This window comes from Haliotis cracherodii, unplaced genomic scaffold, assembly GCF_022045235.1.
Source record: "Haliotis cracherodii isolate W230 unplaced genomic scaffold, xgHalCrac1.p SCAF_6, whole genome shotgun sequence".
NCBI lineage: Eukaryota > Metazoa > Mollusca > Gastropoda > Lepetellida > Haliotidae > Haliotis > Haliotis cracherodii.
In genome coordinates, this window is record NW_027266319.1 from 63115764 (window position 1) to 63138555 (window position 22792).

General features: G+C 42.7%; 2 protein-coding genes across 3 annotated transcripts in view; one reads left to right on the forward strand and one right to left on the reverse strand.

Annotated features, from left to right (window-relative positions):
- Positions 1-22792, reverse strand: part of LOC139446577 (uncharacterized) — a 69792-nt gene that overhangs the window by 35609 nt on the left and 11391 nt on the right. The window contains exons 7-10 of the mRNA XM_071227870.1: positions 21515-21610; positions 12799-12903; positions 11420-11524; positions 6592-6702 (exon numbers count right to left, since the gene is read on the reverse strand). Of these exons, the coding sequence (XP_071083971.1) occupies positions 6592-6702; positions 11420-11524; positions 12799-12903; positions 21515-21610 (417 nt within the window). The remainder of the gene's footprint in view (positions 1-6591; positions 6703-11419; positions 11525-12798; positions 12904-21514; positions 21611-22792) is intronic.
- Positions 1-22792, forward strand: part of LOC139444756 (orexin receptor type 2-like) — a 149320-nt gene that overhangs the window by 16817 nt on the left and 109711 nt on the right. The window lies entirely within an intron of this gene.

Genomic DNA, 22792 nt, shown 5'->3' on the forward strand with positions numbered 1-22792 from the left:
TTTGTGACGACAATTACAGCGTCTAATGCACGTTAGATGACCAGGGAGCCCCGAGCTCTATTGGGGCTTTAGAACTTGTCCACTCAGCAGTTTCTGTTTATAGCGGACACTTACAATAACGGAAATTCATTGATTTATAAAGCGTTCTTACTGATCCTGATAGGCAGTCGGTTGAAGCCTTTCTGCCGTTAGTGCGTTATTATTAAAATTTGGGTGACCTAAGTCAACTGAGGTTAACGCTGTGGCACATGTCTGGCAACCAGGCTGATTAGGTTCAACCTGAGTTAACTAGTGTTATTCAACGATAACTTAGGTCAGAACCTGAAATAGAAAACCTAAATCGGGAACTTTATTCAAAATGGCTGTCGATAAACATACTATGGCCCTGTGAATTACGTGTGATAGGTGGGGCACGGGTGGCCCAATCGTCTAGGACACCGCGATTCGCTGTGCAGAGTTGCGTCCCTTGGGCACGCCAGAAACCTATGATTGTGGGTTCGAATCCCGGTTCGGCCCGATTATATTTCTAGTTCTGTCAGCACCATACCCGTGCTCGGGGGTTTCACCGAAGTGGTAAACATCTGAGACCTGCATCACTTTGGGCTTTCCTCCCACATTTAGCTGACACGACGTGATATAACTGGAATACTGTTAAAAGCGGCGTTCAAACTCAACTCACTCGTTCTAGTTATCGGTCGTAAACAAGTGTAATTTGATAAGCGACCGCCTCCATGGTTCGATTCCTTGTCGCGTCATATGCATACCAAAAGACGTGAAAAGATGGTACTTGGTGTTACCCTGCCTGGATTTCGGCTTCAGGGTTATAAAACAAGAACTGGTGGCTAAGGGGAAGTTTATGTGTGGTATCCATGTTCTATTGCAGCAAGGTATCTCAGTGGGCTAGCACTATAAAACCGTCGTAAGTGCGGACTAGGGCAAGAAGCCACACGAGGATGCACGTCGCGATGTTAGTGCAATACTCTTCAGCGCGACGTGAAACCTCTTTTCCCCTTACCTCAATTGATAAGAGTTGTCATATTTTAATCGAAACTACGCGGCAATTCCACAGGCCCAGAATTATGCCCACGTTCCTCAAAGCGATCGTAGAGCAACGACTGTCGTTAAGCGAAATGCTAAAGTATGGAAGGTGTGATCACCTAAGCGCTACAATCGCTTTGTTGAACTGGCATCGTATTGGTGGTTATGATTAATCCACTTAAAACTTTAAACACTATTTGTTGATCTTTTACTTTAGAAAACATTGTCGACATTGTGTACTATAAAATGCTTCGAAATGCATTTCTAATTTAAACTTTTTTTTACAATGGATCAAAGTAATTTTAATTTTTTAAAGTAGTTAATTTTGAGATGCATGGGAATTGTTCTACGGGTGTATATTTAATGTGGAGAAGTTCTCATACATCATTGCCATCTCAACCTGCTCTGCAAAACATGGATCACATTTAGAATTAAACCCCTGGGTACCGAGGATGGGCTGCGTCCAGAAACGCGGTGCCGGCGCATGGTTTGATAAAACTGCTTCAAGCCGTTACAGTTTTCAACCAATGGTATGAGATCATTCCTTCAGTGTTTACAGAGTTGGGATAGTCCCCTGTGTGTCACTGCGTTTAAGATTACCAGACAAACATGCTTTATATTTCCTGGGAGAGGGAGAATTGCCTGAATCGATCGGGATATTTTGCGTTAACAATTAACTTAGATCATTGATAGCATTTTCAACAAAACAAATAAATCTTTTTGTCATATTTGGGGATTATTAATGGATGTGATTATGGAACAATAATTGTAGCCAGCAAATTGTTAAAGAATAAATTGTTTTCTCAATAACTGGAACATTAATACAATGGCTATGAATAATTATAAGCTGATAATGATGATGTTTTTTGCTCAATGAATAATCCAAAATATAGGAGAAACTGAAATTTGTAATTAAAAGTTTTAAATGAAAATAAGAGGGGAAAAGACATTTTATGACCGACATTCTTAAAACCAACTTAACGCCATCTTCTATTATCAAGGGTATTTTATCTCAATGTTTCTATGCTAGGTCCCTTAGGCATGTCGGAAACGTGTGGTCGTGGGTTCGAATCCTGCTTCGCTCTGACTATGTTTCTAGGTTTGACAGCACAATGCCAATGTTGGTGGTCAAACAGCACAATGCCAGTAGTGGTGGTCAAACAGCACAATGCCAGTAGTGGTGGTCAAACATCTAAGGCCTGAATCATTTCGGGCTTTCCTCCCATTCCAAGATGACACACGCCTTCATGTAACTGAAATTACTGTTCAAAGCGGCGTTTAACCAAACTCACTCACAATGATAAATACCCCGAACCAATTTGCTACCGTAGTTTCGCAGAGCTATAGATAAGCTTGTGGTTATTTGTATATTTTACCCAGGCGTTTGATTTTGATTGGGTATCCACAAGTTTTAGAGGGAATTCAAAATTGTTTCACCCACCTGTTTCTTGACATTTGGGTATTTAACTAAAACTTGTTTCGTAACAATCCCCGTAAACCATTTAAAATTATGTGAATAGTAGTATACCCGTCTGCGTCTGCTTGCGGCTCCCTCACCGGGTAGGGGGGCGGTCGGGTAGCCTTGTGGTTAAAGCGTTCGCTCGTCACGCCGAAGACCCGGGTTCGATTCCCGAAATGGGTACAATGTGTGAAGCCCATTTCTGGTGTGCGCCGCCGTGATATTGCTGGAATATTGCTAAAAGCGGCGTAAAACCATACTCACTCACTCTCCGGGAAGGTATTTTTGTTGATTTGTATTTTTCTTTAATCACCAATCAGCGACTTATTAAGATACAACATGCACATTGACAAGACAGGATGTGCTTTTCAAGTGGCATCTATATCAGTATGTTTGTCGCAGAAGCTTTTGCGAATGTACAGTAAACTACGGTTATAACGAACTCAAAGGGACCACTAAATTTAGTTCGTTACAACCGTAGTTCTTTATAAGTCTATTTACAACATATATGTAAGCAAATGGACAGGACCAAAAACAGCTCGTTATATCCGTCAGTTCGATATAAGCGTGTTCGTTATAAACGTAGTTTTCTGTAACTGTCGGTGTGTGAATGTCGGCTGATACACAATCATGTTATCTAACAGTTGTAATATGCGCACTCGTATTATCTGCTAGTTGTTATATACCTATTAATCTTATTTCAATAGGGTATTTATAGTTTTTGTTGCGTTTTTGATTTGTCTGCGTATTTCAGTTTATTTTATGCGTATTTTACGCAAATACGCAGCTTATCTCGAGTCCGATTCGAATGACACGACGCTCAAGATCGCTATTGTAACAGATTAACTATTGTAATACGAACGAATCGGGTGTTCTCTAACGTCTTTTGAGTGGTATACCTATAGTAAAGACATTGGCACATAAACTAAATGTAAAGTAGGAATGCGATTGTACAAAGTTAATGTAACGTTATTGTTGGAGTCATAAACACGAGTGAGTGAGTGAGTTTGGTTTAACGCCGCTTTTAACAGTATTCCAGTTATATCACGGCGTGTCAGCTTAATGTAGGAGGAAAGCCCGAAGTGATGCAGGTCTCAGACGTTTACCACTTCGGTTAAGCCCACGAGCACGGGTATGGTGCTGACAAACCTAGACACATAATCGGGGCGAACCGGGATTCGAACCCACAATCATAGGTTTCTGGCATGCCAAGGGGACGCAACTCTGCACAGCGAATTATGACACCTTAGACGACTGCGCCACCCGTGCCCCCATCAAGCACAGGACACAACAACGGGAAAACTCAGGATAACCAGATTGATCTACATGGTTGACAGAAACAGGGGAGCAGGTCAACGTTGTAAAACAGTAATACTCAGCAATATTCGAGCTATATGACGGCAGTCTGTAAATAATCGAGTCTGGACCAGACAATCCAGTGATTGATATCATGAGCATCGATCCACGCAATTTGGATCGATGACATGCATCAACCAAATCAGCGAGCTTGACAACCAGATCCCGTTAGTCGCCTCTTACGACAAGCATAGTCGCCTTTACGGCAAGCATGGGTTGCTGAAGACATATTCTAGCCCGGATCTGTTCAATGAGGGAAAGGTCTTGCTCATTGCTGGCCATGTAATTGATGTCATGTGTTGTTGGAGGTGTGAAGTGACTATTCGTGCATGGTGACAACGGGCGTTGTCATTCTGAAAGACAAAACGTCGACCCCCATGCCCTTCAAACTGGACAAGGAAGGGCGTCAGTGTGTTATCGTGTCCCGTGACCCTTCCTTGTACAATAGACCCGTGAAGATTCCGGGGTAGAATATGTCTTCAGCAACCCATGCTTGCCGTAAAAGGTGACTATGCTTATCGTAAAAGGCGACTAACGGGATCGGGTGGTCAGGCTCGCGGACTTGGTTGATGCATGTCATCGATCCCAATTGCGTGGATCGATGCTCATGATATTAGTCACTGGATTGTCTGGCCAAGACTCGATTATTTACAGACCGCTGTCATATAGCTGGAATATTGCCGAGTGCGGCGTTAAACAACAAACCAACCTTGTACAATATGGAATTGGGTTCAGTCATTTATAGTGATGCCAACCCACACCATAACCGATCCACAGTCAAATCGGTCATGCGGTCACAGGTTGACGTTGCTTGACGTTCATGTCGACGTCGCCAGACACGACCACGCCTATGAAGGAAGCGCAACGTGAATCGGGACTCAAGAAAAAACGACACGTGACCAACGACGAATACCCCAGCATCGACGTTGTGTACACCATGGACGTCTGTGGACAATAGGACGATTGTTAGGAGCGGCACGTGGCCGTCGAACTTGGAGATAAGCTGCCTGTAGACGATTTCAAATCGTCGAACCCGTACCTCGTACTCCAGTAGCCTGATGAAAGTTTGCAGCGATTTAATTCGTCGTTTGAGCTCGATTTCGGAGAGCATGGTTTCGGATCAATCGGGGGCGGTCGGGTAGCCTAGTGGTTAAAGCGTTTGCTCGTCACGCCGAAGACCCGGGTTCGACTCCCGACATGGGTACAATGTGTGAAGCCCATTTCTGGTGTCCCCCGTCGTGATTTTGCTGGAAAATTGCTAAAAGCGGCGTAAAACCATACTCACTCACTCGGATCAATCGACTAAGTACTCTTGTTGATCTGGGACGCCCTTAACGGCGTCGATCGTCAACAGTATGGGTTTGTTGGTACCTGTTCCTATGTCTGTTAATCAGACTGTGAAACATTGCACGTATTGGCCACTGGCGCCGACTTCTGCCAGTCTCAAGCCAATAGCCGGTAGACGCACCACGCGTTGCAGACACCTACCTCATCGCCAGCTCACACACACACAATGAATGACAACAAGTAAATCACGACTGCATGATCAGTAGAATCAATAAGATTGACAGAAATAATGATCCACAGATTAATCTGCTGTATTTGAAAGTTTCAAAATCAGGAATGACTCCCTGCGCACGCGTGTGGCGCTACTGCGCGTGGCACGTGCAAACTATGGGATGTGTTTTGGCGTCATGTTTTACAAACATAAACGTTCTTGCATTGGGTGTTTATCGTCAACGCTCATCTTTGTTCCGCTCATGTCACATCCCCTACTTTTGTTGAAAGTATAATTGTGATAAATCTTGGCGCTTATATAGCGACGTGCATGTGTGTGTATGTGTGCGCATGTGCGTACGCGTGTGTATGTGTGGCTGCTTGTACTAGTCCGGACTGATGCCGATATATAGTACTAGCCCACTGAGATACTATGCCGCAGTTTAACATGAATACCCCACTCGTATACTGGCTCCGAACCGACCAGTTCTTGTTTGAGCCCCTTAGTGCCGAGTGCCAGACAGGGTAACAACAAATACCATCTTTTAATGTCTTTTAACCCCGCCGGCCGCGTCATACCAAAAGACGTTAAAAGATGGTACTTGTTTTTACCCTGTCTGGCGCTCGGCATTAAGGGGCTAAAACAAGGACTGGTCGGCTCGGAGTCAGTATACTGTGTGGGGTATTCATGTCAAACTGCGGCATGGTATCTCAGCGTGCTAGCACTATAAATCGACATCAGTCCGGACTAGTACAAGCAGCCACACACACACGTGCATGCACGTCGCTATATAAGTGCAATAATCTTGGACGCGACGTTAAACCCAATTTCACCTCACCACCTCACCTTTTAACCCCAGACCTTCCGCTCTCCTGGCGGACGCTCTTCCACTAGACCACGTTGTCGGTCTCCCTGTATTGGACAAGTGTCCAATGTAGTCCTAGTTGTAATAGGTCATGACTCATCCAGTGTTCAGATCTCTAGTACTACTGTGTTACTTCCCACGCTAAATATCTGGTTATGTGTTTCAGTAAATCATTTCTAGGTTTAATCCAATTGCGCTTCAATAATTTGTATTCATGTAAACACAAATGGCGCTAACATCCCATGCAAGGACAGAATGTGCCATTAGAAGACGTTCCTGTAGCAAAGTGGCCTAGCGCATGCGTGACAGAGCCTATTATTTTGAATACGGGAAACAACGATTGACGGGTTTCCTGAAGGAACAAATGTAGCTTACATAGCGGGTCCGGAAACGATGCCTTGCAACGTCGCCTGCAGGTGAATACTGGGTCCTTCCTCAGGGTCACGTGACGCACATGATAGTCGGCTGGTCCGGGCTCCACGGGAGCTGAAAAAAGACGTTTTTTTTTCTCATGGTAGCATACGTGAAATAATGGCTGTTTTTGTTACATACAATTTATCTTCAATCACAGTCTAAGGTGCAGATACTATGCATTTTGAGATTGTTCTGGGACAGTAATCACCGAGCATGTTTGTTTATCACATTGTTCAGGAACAGTCACCACCGAGCATGTTTGTTTATCACATTGTACAGGAACAGTCATCACCGGGCATATGTGTTTATCACATTGTGCAGAAACAGTCATTACCGAGCATATGTGTTTATCACTTTGTTCGGGAACAGTCATCACCGGGCATATGTGTTTATCACATTGTTCAGGAACAGTCATTACCGGGCATATGTGTTTATCACTTTGTTCAGGAACAGTCATCACCAGGCATATGTGTTTATCACTTTGTTCGGGAACAGTCATCAGCGAGCATGTGTGTTTATCACTTTGTTCAGGAACAGTCATCATCGGGCATATGTGTTTATCACATTGTACAGGAACTGTCATCACCGGGCATATGTGTTTATCACATTGTTCAGGAACAGTCATCACCGGGTATATGTGTTTATCACATTGTACAGGAACAGTCATTACCGAGCATATGTGTTTATCACTTTGTTCGGGAACAGTCATCACCGGGTATATGTGTTTATCACATTGTTCAGGAACAGTCATCACCAGGCATATGTGTTTATCACTTTGTTCTAGAACAATCATCACCTGCATATGTGTTAATCACACTGTACAGGAACAGTCATCACCGGGCATTTGTGTTTATCACACTGTACAGGAACAGTCATCACCGGGCATATGTGTTTATCACTTTGTTCGGGAACAGTCATCATCGGGTATATGTGTTTATCACATTGTTCTAGAACAATCATCACCTGCATATGTGTTTATCACACTGTACAGGAACAGTCATCACCGGGTATATGTGTTTATCACATTGTTCGGGAACAGTCATCAGCATGTGTGTTTATCACATTGATCTGGAACAGTTATCAGCGAGCATGTGTGTTTATCACATTGTTCAGGAACAGTCATCACCGGGTTTATCACATTGTTCGAGAACAGTCATCAGCATGTGTGTTTATCACATTGATCTGGAACAGTCATCACCAGGTATATGTGTTTATCACATCGTTCAGGCACAGTTATCAGCGAGCATGTGTGTTTATCACATTGATCTGGAACAGTCATCACCAGGTATATGTGTTTATCACATCGTTCAGGCACAGTTATCAGCGAGCATGTGTGTTTATCACATTGTTCAGGTACAGTCATCACCAGGCATATGTGTTTATCACATTGTTCAGGAACAGTCATCACCGGGTTTATCACATTGTTCGAGAACAGTCATCAGCATGTGTGTTTATCACATTGATCTGGAACAGTCATCACCAGGTATATGTGTTTATCACATCGTTCAGGCACAGTTATCAGCGAGCATGTGTGTTTATCACATTGATCTGGAACAGTCATCACCAGGTATATGTGTTTATCACATCGTTCAGGCACAGTTATCAGCGAGCATGTGTGTTTATCACATTGTTCAGGTACAGTCATCACCAGGCATATGTGTTTATCACATTGATCAGGAACAGTCATCAGCGAGCATGTGTGTTTATCACATTGTTCAGGAACAGTCATCATCGGGTATATAGAGGTTATCACGCGAGTGTGTTTGGGGATGGTAAATATCCTGCATTAGGAATAAACATTGTATTTAGCGAGCCTTGGCGAGCTAAATACATAGTGTTTATTCCTAATACAGGATATTTACCATCCCCAAACACACAAGCGTGATAACCTTTTTATCATATAATGTCATTCTTTAATTCTGTGCTTCAAAATCGCTTTCCCTCTCTCACAAACATTACCGAAACATTGCGAGTTTTCCTGGAATGCGCGCATTAATATTTATTACGTCACAGGGTAAGTGATGTGTCAGTCGGACAGTGACAGTAGCCAATATAGTTCCAACTGAGATCTGTTTCTTATATAGTGGAGAAGCAACATATACGCAAAACAACAGTTGTTTTTAATTGCCTTTCGCGGCAATCCATCGGTCTGTCCGCTAGAGTAACTGCCCTTTGTCAAAGGGAAGCTACTCTAACCCTAGTCTATGAGACGTCACGGCCACGGTCAGACGTTGTTGACAGTCGGTCTGTCCTGTCATTACGTTAAGAAATGTAGTCAGATGTACACACAGCGACAAAACGAAACAAGGTAACAATTCAAACATAGTTCGACCCAATCCAACTATTTTAATATGTGGAGAATGTTTTAAGCCGCCGAGTTCTACAAGCACAGATATGGCTACTGATCCCGCTTGGCTAGGCCTCGTGCCCTCGCAAAATTGTTTCAAAATTTATATCTCCAAAGTTGCCAAAACTTATAAAATGCCTTAGCTACGTCACAGTTAGACACTGATTCTCAGTATATTAGACTGTTCTTTTGATAATGATAGCAATTATCCCTGTAGTTTATCCAGATTCCCGATGGTTAATTCTGACTCGATCGCCGAATGACGAGGGCGACGCCATGTTTGTTTACAAACAGTGAAAGTAGTCCTACTTGACCTTTGATATTTGCATCTCTATCCGCATATGACCCCAACGGATATCGTTTTAGGTTTCTCTGCAGGATAAAGCCAACGGATAAAAACGATATCCGTTGGCTTTATCCTGCAGAGAAACCTACCCATTATATGATAAATGTGTTTATCACATTGTTCAGGAACAGTCATCACCGGGCATGTGTGTTTATCACATTGTTCGGGAACAGTCATCACGGGGCAGCAGAAATGTGGTGAGGTGAGGTGAAAAGGGGTTTAACGTCGCGTCCAAGATTATTGCACTTATATAGCGACGTGCATGTACGTGTGTGTGTTTGTGTGGCTGCTTGTACTAGTCCTGACTGATGCCGATTTATAGTGCTAGCTCACTAAGATACTATGCCGCAGTCTAACATGAATACCCCACTCAGACACAGTATACTGACTCCGAGCCGACCAGTCCTTGTTTTAGCCCCTTAATGCCGAGCGCCAGACAGGGTAACAACAAGTACCATCTTTTAACGTCTTTTGGTATGACGCGGTCGGGGATCGAAACCCGGACCTTCCGCTCTCCGGGCGGACGCTCTACCACTAGACCACGGAGGTGGTCTGCAGAAATGTGAGGTGTTTTGGTTGTCTAAAGACGTAGATCATCTGGGCTAGAGTCAGTGATCTTTGAAGTAATGTTTTCCACACTGTGTCACATGTGCCATGTGTATCGACTGTGTTAGTAGTGCCATTCTGAAAGTTACTACCTGCTTCCTTGATAACACGGGGATAGATTTGAATCAAATCGTCATTATCCGAAAAATTTGAATACAATTGGCCCATAAGAGACCATCTGTCGCAGAATTGACATATTTGTAGTGAGCCGCGAGGACTAATCGTTTCACACATGATACATATCTTACTGAATGTGACAGTTGTTTGGTTGAAGGTCATCTGCAAAGTTCAACATAAACTTCACGTTCCTCGGTATAATTTGAGCTGCGTCTACGATAATGACTGGACATGTTGATTTTAACGCCGCTTTGAACCTTATTTCAGTGATGTAGTTGTTTAAGCGTGTATTTGGTAAATATGTGACGTCAACGGCAGAGAATATTCACCGAAAACGATTCCATTGGGCAGAACTGGCAAAATGAAAATTAGACGAACGGATCACGGAACATCAGTGATGGCACCAGGAGTTTGCGGCATGCGTGCGTGCGTGCGTGCGTGCGTGCGTACGTGATAGCGCACGTGTGGAACTTAAATCCTTGACCGACCGCCTCTGTGGTCTAATGGTAGAGCGTCCGCTCGGAGGGCGGAAGGTCGGGGGTTCGATCCCCAGCCGCGTCATACCAAAAGACGTTAAAAGATGGTATTTGTTGTTACCCTGTCTGGCGCTCGGCATTACGGGGCTAAAACAAGGACTAGTCGGCTCGGAGTCTGAGTGGGGTATTCATGTTAAACTGCGGCATGGTATCTCAGTGTGCTAGCACTTTAAATCGGCATCAGTCCGGTATAGTACAAGCAGCCACACACACACACACACACACACGCACACACGTGCATGCACGTCGCTATATAAGTGCAATAATCTTGGACGCGACGTTAAATCCCATTTCACTTCACTTAAATCCTTGACCGGAGTGTTGTGTCTATGACCTCACACCACTGACATCTGTTTATCGAAAATGGTGATGTTTACCTCTTCAAGACCAAATTCGGTCATGTGAACTTTTGACTGAATTGATCTTATTGGTTTTGGCAGTCATCTTTATGAGAGATCGATAAATGATATTTGCGTAACAGGTATCTGTGTTTGTTATTTATCCGAAAATGCGAAAACGTAACAGACGGTGAATAGCCGTCAGACACTATAGCTTTAACCAACCCTGTCATTCCTTCTCATAAACACACATCCTTAAATCAAAACCACCTTTCCCCTGCAATCACACGCATGCACGCACGCGCGTTCTTAACAATATTCGTCCAGAAAGCTAGGTTTACGGTTTAACGAGGTTTTACAGTATAAAGGTTACCGGAAATGATGGCTGTCAGATTATGGAACACTGCAATTATATGGAAAGAAATAGTGATGGTTAGGGTCGCCCTGGCTAAGCCCCATCTGACAAGTGACGAAATCGTACCCCAGATATCAGACTTACCATTAACGTCAAACCAGCGGTAAGACATTGTCGCGGCCTTGAAAAAGGGGTCAAACGACGTCTTCAGCGTGTAGGCGTTGGCTGCGGGTCCGGCCTTCTCGATACCTAGATGTGAAGAAAAACAGAAGGATTTTCGACGCTTTTAGCAACAATCCAGCATTATTAATGGAAAAAATCATGACCTGTACATGGTTTACAAAGTTGTACATTTGGATTTAAATGTGTGTGAATGCATGTAAATTTAGACACAGACTTGCCTGAAGGTATGTATATTCAGACATACATTTATGTAACTGTATTTTTTGCAATAAATCAGGCTACACTATTTGCTATATTTATCAAGCTTTGTAAAAGCATGATTTTACACATAATGTAATGTTAGTGACTTGTGTTTAACGCCGCCTTTTATATAAAAACAGTATTCCAGTTATATCACGCCGCCCTTTAAACAGTATTCCAGTTATATCACGGCGGGGCGGTCGGGTAGCCTAGTAGTTAAAGCGTTCGCTCGTCACGCCGAAGACCCGGGTTCGATTCCCGACATGGGTACAATGTGTGAAGCCCATTTCTGGTGTCCCCCGCCGTGATATTGCTGGAATATTGCTAAAAGCGGCGTAAAATCGTACTCACTCACTCACTCACTATATCAAGGCGTGTGTCAGCTTTATGTGGGAGGAAAGTCCGAAGTGATGCAGGTCTCAGACATTTACCACTTCGGTGAAACCCACGAGCACGGGCATGGTGCTGACAAACCTAGAAACATAATCGGGGTGAACCGGAATTCGAACCTGCAATCTGGCGTGCGCAAGGGACACAACACTGTACAGCGAATTGCGGCGACCTAGACGACTGGACCACCCGTGCCCCCACATAATGTAACGGTTCACATTTCTTCCAATTACCACAGCAAGAAAGATATATTTGACCTTAGCAACCATCTTCAGCATTGAACCAGGTGTCTGCAGCTAGACGAACCAATGCGTCAACTCACCTCCTAGTGGAACGTTAAGGCATTCGTGCAAAGCTGGAACAATGCTATACCTCAATACAGTAAACTACGGTTATAACAAACTAAAAGGGACCATTAATTGTTGTTCGTTATAACCGTAGTTTGTTATATGCACATATACAGCCTACATACAGCATACAGCATACAGCAAATGAACGGGACCCCAAAACAATTCGTAATATCCGTCAGTTCGGTATAAGCATGTTCGTTATAAACGTAGTTTACTGTATATCAGTATTGCACTTATTATCCCTGGTATAAAATCAGCGTGGTTTTCATTGCACCGAAAAATAATCATGCAGTTTATTTTTTTCTTCTCCACATTTTGGAGAGTTTTAATAGAGGCGTGTCAGTCTATCAGCTGGCTTACTTCTTGGGTGTTCTTTCCTTTTGCCGGCGATGGAGATTGCCACAGTTTTGCCGATGGTACTGCCGACGTCGTATGTATTTGGTGCCGGATCCTTCTTTTTCTTGCCTGAAAATATTAATTTACTGTTTAATTAATAAAAGCGCCAAAACTCGTTCTATATTCATAAGAAATCTCTGACAAAAGCAGAGTCGATTAATGGATTCCAACTACATCATGAGCATGTGTTTATGAATCACTATCACAGTTTAAAAGTGATGATAACAGGTGTTGGCGAAAGGATGAGAATATCCATCCTCGGCACCCAGGGTATTATTTTCCGATGAGGTCTAGTAGCTTGAAGTGAAATTGCAAATTATACTTTATTTTAGAGGATTGGTGGGGCGCATTCACTACATTTGGAATTGAAGCCGTGTTATTAAAGACCAAAGTTATTATTTTACAGATAGCTTTAATTTACGTGTATATTTAAAATTTTGGACGGCATTGTGGTTAGAGCAAACTAAACTAAATATCTTGCAATTAACCTTGCTGATTGTGTGACATGCGCGGACAGATTGGGTCGTTGTTCATGCTATCAACCATTGGTTTGTCATGACAGGTACGTCCATTTACGGCTGCAGTGATATAACTGGAATTTTGCCCACAGTATTTATACAACAATTAGGACTTGCGTATTTCTATATGTTTCTGTCAATTGTAATTGCGTTCCTATATTTTTTCTTTACTTAATACATCTGTATCAATTAAACGCAGATTGTAATCCCGTTTGGGCTTTTAGCAATTCTTTTGATTATATTTGTCAGTAAAATAGTTGGAATAAATCAATAGATGATGTTCGCCTTCTTGTTTACCTACGTAGAACTAAACCTACATTCAATCGGCGACTCTGCTTCCTTTTGTCTTCTACAACACTTACACTGAGCTCATTCGTAAACGCTATGGTTAATTCCGAGCTGTATAAAAATATCTCCATTGTTGGGACCAATTTCCTAACAATTATATTTGATGTTGTTTCGCATCCGAGGTAACGAGTGATAGTGCTGCAAACCTTTCAACGTGTTTGGCGTAATTTACATGCATTTTCTAATTTTATTTTTTAACATAAAAAAACACGCAGTTGACAAACTCTGCCTCTAATACAGGCCCACACAATAATTAAGATTCACAAGATACCAATGGATCGTTTTGCTGAACGTGTAACTTAATCCCAGAATGAGATTTATATATAGCCTCCATTAAATACGTGCGGTAATCGAATGATTCACCTTTGGACTGATAAGAGAGATTAAAAATCAACCCAACACAATGCCTTTCCAGCCTACATTTTCAGAATCTATTGCCCTAACCACTCACCCATATTCTGCAACAGGATTGAAACAGGCTGTTATCTCATTCCGAATTTGTCGCTATTTTGTAAGCACTTAAGGTCGTCTCTGAGCGTATCAGGTATTGATTAATTTTTGTTATTTCCCAATTCTTGTGTTTTAGCATGCATTGGAAATGTTGAAGATGACATGCTTGCGTGTTTGTCGTTATCTGTTTAAGCCGCGCCAGCACGAACAATTTATCAGCAATTAAAATGATCAGTATTACTGTAGTCCTGCAGAAACATGGACGGTGTGCCTGTCGCGGTCGCTGAGGTGGGTGCAACGTCTTTGGTTTACTCAGTGATCACACGAAGCGAGGCAGTATCCGTGAAAAGCTACAACCATAATCACAACCTACACACATGTACACACTGCATCAGGTACTTACAACCGTAACCTTTGACTGATTGCTTGGAGATTCTACGATACGAATACTGCTTGAAATTTCTACTGAATTGACTGAATATTTTTGATGACATAAGGTTGAAAATATAGTTGAAAGCAGTTATATAGGGCTCCAAGTTATACTACTTATTGGATTATCCAGTTTCACATGGAAGCCATTTGGCTATACAGAAAATACAACACTGACCCAAAAGGTTTTATGGCTTTAGCATCCAGGCATTTATACGCATGATCTTACTAGATATGTGACCCGTGAAGATCTGGGGTAGAATCATCTTCCCGAGGCAAGAGAGTTAACTGACTTTAAAAGTCCAGTTTCCACCCTTGCCGAACTAGGCTGGTATTATGGCGTTACATTTTGGCTGGACTAACGAGGCTTATGCATAGTCCAATCAAAATCGCGCACTGAAATCGAAATCCGGTTCGTAAAGTGTCATGCAGATTTCGGTCGATTGGAGGATTTGCAAAGTATGTGCACCGCTAACTCGTTGTCAACAGATATTTTCTAAATCTTTTCAGGTTTTTAATCAAGGTGCTCGCGTGATTTGATGCACTCCGTGATGTAAGACTCGTTTTATCACAATAAAGATCTTGATTATCGATCAGATCGTCTTGACGGGGCGCCACCGTTTTGTTTGAAGCAAATGCAAGTGATACGAGATGTGGAATCTGATTGGTCCATAGGAAAGGCACAGAACTCGTAATAGCCACTGATGGCGCCACGACCGAGCCCAGGAATTCCAGCCTAGTTCGGCAAGGGTGGAAACTGGACTTTTAAAGTCAGTTAATTCTCTTGCCTCGGGAAGATGGGATAGAATAGGTCTTCAACAACCCATGCTTGACGGAAATGGTGACTATGCTTGTCGTAAGAGGCGACTTACGGGATCGGGTTGGTTGATGCATGTCATTGATCCCAACTGCGTGGATCGATGCTCATGATATCAATCACTGGATTGTCTGGTCCAAACTCGATTATTTACAGACCGCTGTCATATAGTTGGAATATTGTTGAGTGTGGCGTAAAACAACAAACCAACCAGCCAACTAAATATGTTTCGGTTCCAGAAAACACATGCTTATGTATTTGATGTTTAAACCAGAAACTTTGATGGTTCCAGCTATTTTGTAAGGAACGCTAGTGGTTCTTCCCGTTTGGATCATGACACTTAAGATTTCGGAAAACACGTTATTACTACATCAGAATCTTAAACCAGAGAGTCACATGGTTCTAGTTCAGTAGATAACAAAGTTAAAAGAAAATTCGGGTTTGTATCATACCACTTCCGGTTTCGAATAACACTTTTTACTGTTTTGTTTGTTTGTTGTTCAACGCCGTGCTAAACAATTTTACAGCTATATGACGGCGGTCTGTAAATAATCGAGTCTGAACCAGACAATCCAGTGATTGATTTCATCAGCATCAATCCACACAATTGGAATACGATGACGTCAGCCATGTCACCCGATTCCGTTAGTCGCCTCTTACGACAAGCATAGTCGCCTGTTACGGCAAGTACGGTTGCTGAAGACCTATTCTACCCCGGGTCTTCACGGGTCACTTTCTTACTGCATTTCAACTTTATACTAGAAAGGCCAATGGTTCTGGCTCCAAAATATCTGTAGACGCCGAGTTGGCAGTAAACATACTTTGCAAATCCTGCAATCGACCGAATTCAGCATGGAAGTTTACGAATTTCGGATTTCGATTTCGTAACGCGATTTTGATTTGACTTTGCATAGACTCGTCAGGCAAGAGTGGAAACTGGACTTTTATAGTCGGTTTACTCCCTTGCCTCGGGAAGATGATTTCAGAACAAATTCTTCTCACAATTAAATCGGGCGGTCAGGTGGCCTAGTGGTTAAAGCGTTCGCTCGTCACGCTGAAGACCCGGGTTCGATTTCCGACATGGGTACAATGTGTGAAGCCCATTTCTGGTGTCCCCCGCCGTGATATTTCTGGAATATTGCTCACTCACTCACTCAAAAATCATGACTTGCACAGTTTGTGATAAAGTAGCTGGTAGTTCAAGTTTGGACTTTTCACTTCCGGTTTGGACTTTTGTCTTCCGGTTTCGAAGATACATGCTTACATTAAAACAGAATTGTGATGGATCATCAATATTTAAGTAATGAGTATGGTTTGGATTGTGTCATTTGCCCATAAATATGGCTTACTTAAAAACTAAAACACATTTAATTTAAAAAAAATTCTTTCACTGTAAATCAATTTTAACTGTACAGCATTTTGGTACTTTCGCTGCTAAGCGCCTTTACTTTTGACGTGCAGAAGAAAACTAAAAAGATGTAACTTGCGATGTTGATACATAATTCCTAATTTCAATGTTGTCTATGTAGAGCCTTTGAAATGATATATTTAGTAACTTTTAAAAGAAGAAATCGATCAGGGGGAGACAAAATAGATATCGGGAAACTGCTGTAGCGTGTTAATATGTGTAGTATGGAGAAAATATATGGAATTATTTCAAGTGACAGGTTTAGAGGAGTAGGGATTTGAAGACATGTACCCAATACAAATAAATTATGCTATGTGAAAAGCGTGAATCCAATATGGTTGCCAAGCCACGTTACAAATGACCAAAGTCAAAGATAAAATGTTTAAAATGTTTATAAAACATTTAATCTGCCAAAACGTGTGAAGTTTGACATTCTGGCTTGGAGCCCTAATAATAGTCGGCAATGGGATAGCAGAAACCCGACAATGAACGTTAAGGTCTCCAAGGTCACGAAGATCTTAGCCCACTCGTGACCATCCCGTGCAATTTCGGGACAAACCGAAAGCTTGTAGGTTACGGAACGAGGCGAGTGGTGATGTCTTGATCTTAGCCCTTTTAAGTGGTCCGGATACAGAGTCCTGTCTTCCGAGCACAAAAGTATGTTTTCCTTGCCTCTACGGCCGAAGCGATTCGTATTTTGTTTACCCGGATCTGGGGTATCGGAATGTTCTGAAAGGTCTGTCCGTCGTCCGTTTTGGGGCTTGTCCAGCTACAACTTTTTTTGCCATTTTGTCCTCAGCCGTTTTGTGTACAAAGCTGGAACTTTGTATGAATCAACCCAACGATAGTGTCTATGAGTGCTGTGAAAGTCAACTCCATCCACGGCTAAGTTTGATTTCCATGGCAACCAGACAAATGGAATAAAACAAATACAATAGGTTTTTGAGGAAACATCTGATTATTCTTGCCAAAAGTTGAGCAGTGACCCAGTCGTCTAAGGCGCCGCGATTCACTGTGCAGAGTTGCGTCCCTTGGGCACCCCAGAAACCTATGATTGCGGGTTCGAATCCCGGTTCGCCCCGATTATGTTTCTAGGTTTGTCAGTACCATACCCATGCTCGTGGGTTTCACCGAAATGGTAAACGTCTAAGACCTGCATCACTTCGGCCTTTCCTCCCACATTAAGCTGACAGGCCTTGATGTAACTGGAATACTGTTAAAAGCGGCGTTAAACCCAACGCACTCACTCTGTATTCTAACCGTTGTCATCCGTCTTACCGGTCATCTTCACATTTTGAACCATAGACATCTGTTTGACCTAATTCTAAACCCTTGGCCGGCGTGTGAGCGATCATCTGTGTCAAAACCATTGACATGCCTTTGACCAATCAGGTCATTAATCTAAACCTTTGACACGCCTTTGACCAATCAGGTCTTTAATCTAAACGACCGCCTCCGTGGTCTAGTGGTAGAGCGTCCGCCCAGAGAGCGGAAGTTCCGGGTTTCGATCCCCGACAGCGTCATACCAAAAGACGTTAAAAGATGGTACTTGTTGTTACCCTGTCTGGCGCTCGGCATTAAGTCAGTATACTGTGTCTGAGTGGGGTATTCATGTTTAACTGCGGCATGGTATCTCAGTGAGCCCACACTATAAATCGGCATCAGTCCGGACTAGTACAAGCAGCCACACAAACACACATACACGTACATGCACGTCGCTATATAAGTGCAATAATCTTGGACGCGACGTTAAACCCCATTTCACCTCACCTCACCTTTAATCTAAACCATTGACAAGCGTTTGACCAACCAAGTCTTTTATGGAAACCATTGACATGCGTTTGAGCCCTATTTCATTCTCCATCCGATTGACCCGTGAATCTTACAATTTAAACTCTTGACATAAATGTGACCGATCACTTTAAAAATAATTGACATTCGTGTGACCGGCCACCGTTATATTCAAAACCATTAATATCCGTGTGACCTATGATTTCTATATCCTTGACCACAGACAATCGTACCGGTCAACTGTATATGCTAAACCAATCACTTCTTCAATGGGGCGGTCGGGTAGCCTAGTGGTTAAAGCGTTCGTTCGTCACGCCGAAGACCCGGGTTCGATTCCGGACATGGGTACAATGTGTGAAGCCCATTTCTGGTGTCCCCCGCCGTGATATTGCTGGAATATTGCTAAAAGCGGCGTAAAACCACACTCACTCACTCACTTAAATCCCTTATATCTATGTGACTGTTCACCTCTGTGTTTGAAGTACCGATAGTCTTCCGCCTACTTAATAATTATATACATGATTCCAACAAAAGAAGCGCGATACTGATAATGGTCATGTTTTCAGAAGCTCAATGCCCCTTTTCCCGATGACAGAGATGTTAAATCAAGACAATATCCAACCATTAAGTACACATTTTCAGAAATTATTACCCGTAACCACACTCACCCATATTATCTACAACAGGATCATATAACGCTGTTACCTCTTTCACAAATTTGTTGCCATTTTGTATGCACTTGCATTGTCATTGCGCATATCAGGTATTGATTAATTCACACGTTTTTTTCCCAATTCTGGTTATTTTAGCTTGCACAGGAAGTGTTATGGGCGACATGCTTGCGTGTTTGTAGTTGTTTATCTGTTGATGCCGCGCCAGGCACGCACCTTTAATCAGCAATTAAAATCATCAGTTTTGCTCGAGTCCTGTGCCGATGTGCCAATCTCGGTCGCTAAGGTGGGTTCAACGTCTTTAGTCCCTTAGTGAACACTACTTAAGGCGGGACTGTATCAGCATATAGCGTCTTCATGATCACAACCTGTTACAGACTTTATCCGTTAGTTAGAGCCCTGCAACTGGGGATGTCTCATCGCCAGAAGAGAGGTAGGTGCATTTTGCTAGAGTATTTAGAAATGTCATTGGAGGTCGACTTTGATGCACAGCTATGTTACATTTGTACTGCAATGAAGCTGTCTGTTTTAACGTTGCATCTGGGGATAAGGAAGTTAAAGAAGATTAGAGAAACTTTTGTTTTAGTTTGTTGTTTAACGCCGCTCTCAGCAATATTCCAGCTATATGACGGCGGTCTGTAAATAATCGAGTCTGGACCAGACATTCTAGTGATTGACACCATGAGCATCGATCCACACAATTGGGATACGATGACATTCATCAACCAAGTCAGCGAGCCTGACCACCCGATCACGTTAGTCGCCTCTTATGACAAGCATAGTCGTCTTTTAAGACAAGCATGGGTTGCTGAAGACCTATTCTACCCCGGATCTTCACGGGTCGTTAGACTCATAGTAATGGAACCGACATTTGATATTCTGGGTGGGAATGGTGGGGGTGCTGGAATTTTATATGAAGACAAAGAATCTTTTCAGATACAGCTGCAATTACTTTTGTATCTAATACTATGCGCCTGTGTTCGAAAAAGACATCGGGCCGACAGATTTGTTATCGAACTGATAGTTTTATATTTCAGCAAGCCCTTACGGCCTGCAGTTTATTTAAGTAAAGTAAACTACGGTTATAACGAACTCAAAGGGACTACTAATTTTAGTTCGTTATAACCGTAGTTCGTTATAAGCACATATACAGCATAACTACAGTTCGTTATATCCGTCAGTTCGTTATAAGCGTGTTCGTTATAACCGTAGTTTATTGTAATTACTTTTTGAGCATTATTTAAGTTAGGTGATGAACATAACTTTCATACTTATAAACAGTACGATTATACCTTTCAAATGACGTATAGTCGCAAAGATTTTTTACAAGCTGGTAATTTCCTGACACATGTAGGCTTCATCTATCACCGCCGAGTCTTTGGGAACTCGGTGTGATAGCAGTAAAAGCCTCTGGTTGACTGGTTGTGTTTTGTATTTAATATTGCAAGAATATGTCTTCCTGCTTAAGCTAAAATGTTTGGGCCTACGGTTTTTCCACTGTGCCTACAGATTTTTTAAATGTGCTTGGCCACTTTAGGCTCTCAGTTTACTCTGCTGGGTTTCAGACTCTGCTATAAGCCTAATTATGTGTTTAAAAGAAAATCTAGAAACGATGTATGTTCTGTGTGGCAGACAATGCTTTTAACGGCCTGAAACATATTTTTTTCACGCTTTTTACGGGACAGTTTATTGACAAAAAACCCCAACAAACACCCACCCCTATCCCCCGAATATCAAATGCTTGGTGGGGCGGTGGGGTAGCCTAGTGGTTAAAGCGTTCGCTCGTCACGCCGAAGACCCGGGTTCGATTCCGGACATGGGTACAATGTGTGAAGCCCATTTCTGGTGTCCCCCGCCATGATATTGCTGGAATATTGCTAAAACGGCGTAAAACCATACTCACTCACTCAAATGCTTGGTCCCTAAGATAAACATTTGTATTCTTTGGAAGCCAGTGTTGTCTTGTTTATTACAAAATATAAGGTTTAATTCAAAGCATAGTTGGAATTTGTTTTTTGTGTGGAAAAAGACGGACATAATGTATTCGACATCCTCGGAGGGCAATGTAGCCTTAAAGTGAAAACAAACGACCCGTTGATCGCAACATGAGACACGGTTGCGAATGTGGCGCGTTTAAGTTTTAAGTATTAATGCATTACAAACGGATCCACGATCGCGAACCTTTCGCGTTTCCGCCGCGATCGAGAGGACTTTTGTTTTGCCAACTAGTGTAATGGCTGTCACTTACGCCTGATTGTCTCGTCCGAGTTGTTCAGCCGCTTGGCCAGTGAGTAGGATGGGCCCTTGTTGGAATCAGGAATATCGTAGTCGCCGGGACCGGGACCTGTAACACCAAATTGACAAAATCAAGCATGAAATACTCATATCCACCGCCAATATGACATGTCTGGTTGTGTGCAAGGCAATAGCCCTCTGGAAACGAGCACGCCCGTCAGTTTCAGTCTAAGTCAAAGTCGTTGCCATGGAAACTCGAACAAATATTTTTTTCAAAATCCCAAACTATCAAAAGGCACCAGTTCACCACTAGACCTATCTATGTGCCAAGTTTGGTGAAGAAATAGTGTACGTTTTTCAAGATCTGCTCCGTAAAGGGGGACTACAGCCATTTTCAATCTAAGTCCAAGTCGTTGCCATGGAAACTCGAAAAAAGATTTTTTTCAAAAATCCCAAACTATCAAAAGGCACCAGTTCACCACTAGACCTATCTATGTGCCAAATTTGGTTAAGATATCTCTCGTGTGTTTTAGTTCTGCTCCGGAAACGAAAAGTGACGGACGGAAGGAAGGACGGACGGCCAGCACCCATTCCTATATCCCCCCTTCCACTTAGTGGCGGGGGATAATAAATGCTCGAGATTATACAGAAAAAATACATTTGGAACAGATTTTACAAAAAAATGTGGACAAGCATGCACGTGGAGATGGAGGACGTCGTGACAGGAAACATGGATTTAGATTTTAGCCAATATCATGTTAAAGCAGGCTGTTAATCAATAAATCAACATGATTAAATAATCAGTAAAAATCATAAGAAAACATGCCAAATGTTTAACATGAGGAAGCTATTCGGAATAATTATACCATGGGATGGCCGCGGACAGACCCTTCACAAATTCACCACTCATGGGTGATGGCGTTCTAGCAGTCTAAGGCGTCAAACTTTGCGATGCAGAGTAGTGTCCCTTAGCTGGCAGTATCTGTGTTGGTTCGAATCCAATTCATCTACCTGTGTTCGAAAATGGTACATGACACCGTGTTTCGGTAATTTGGGATTTCCGCCTTTATCGAGCTGACTATAGTCTCTGTTAAACATCTCAGGGCATAAATTTATTAAACATTTGGGGCGGTCGGGTAGCCTAGTGGTTAAATCGTTCGCTCGTCACGCCGAAAACCCGGGTTCGATTCCCGACATGGGTACAATTGTGATGCCCATTTCTGGTTTTCCCGCCGTGATATTGCTGGAATATTGCTCAAAGCGGCGTAAAACCATACTCACTCACCTTCCT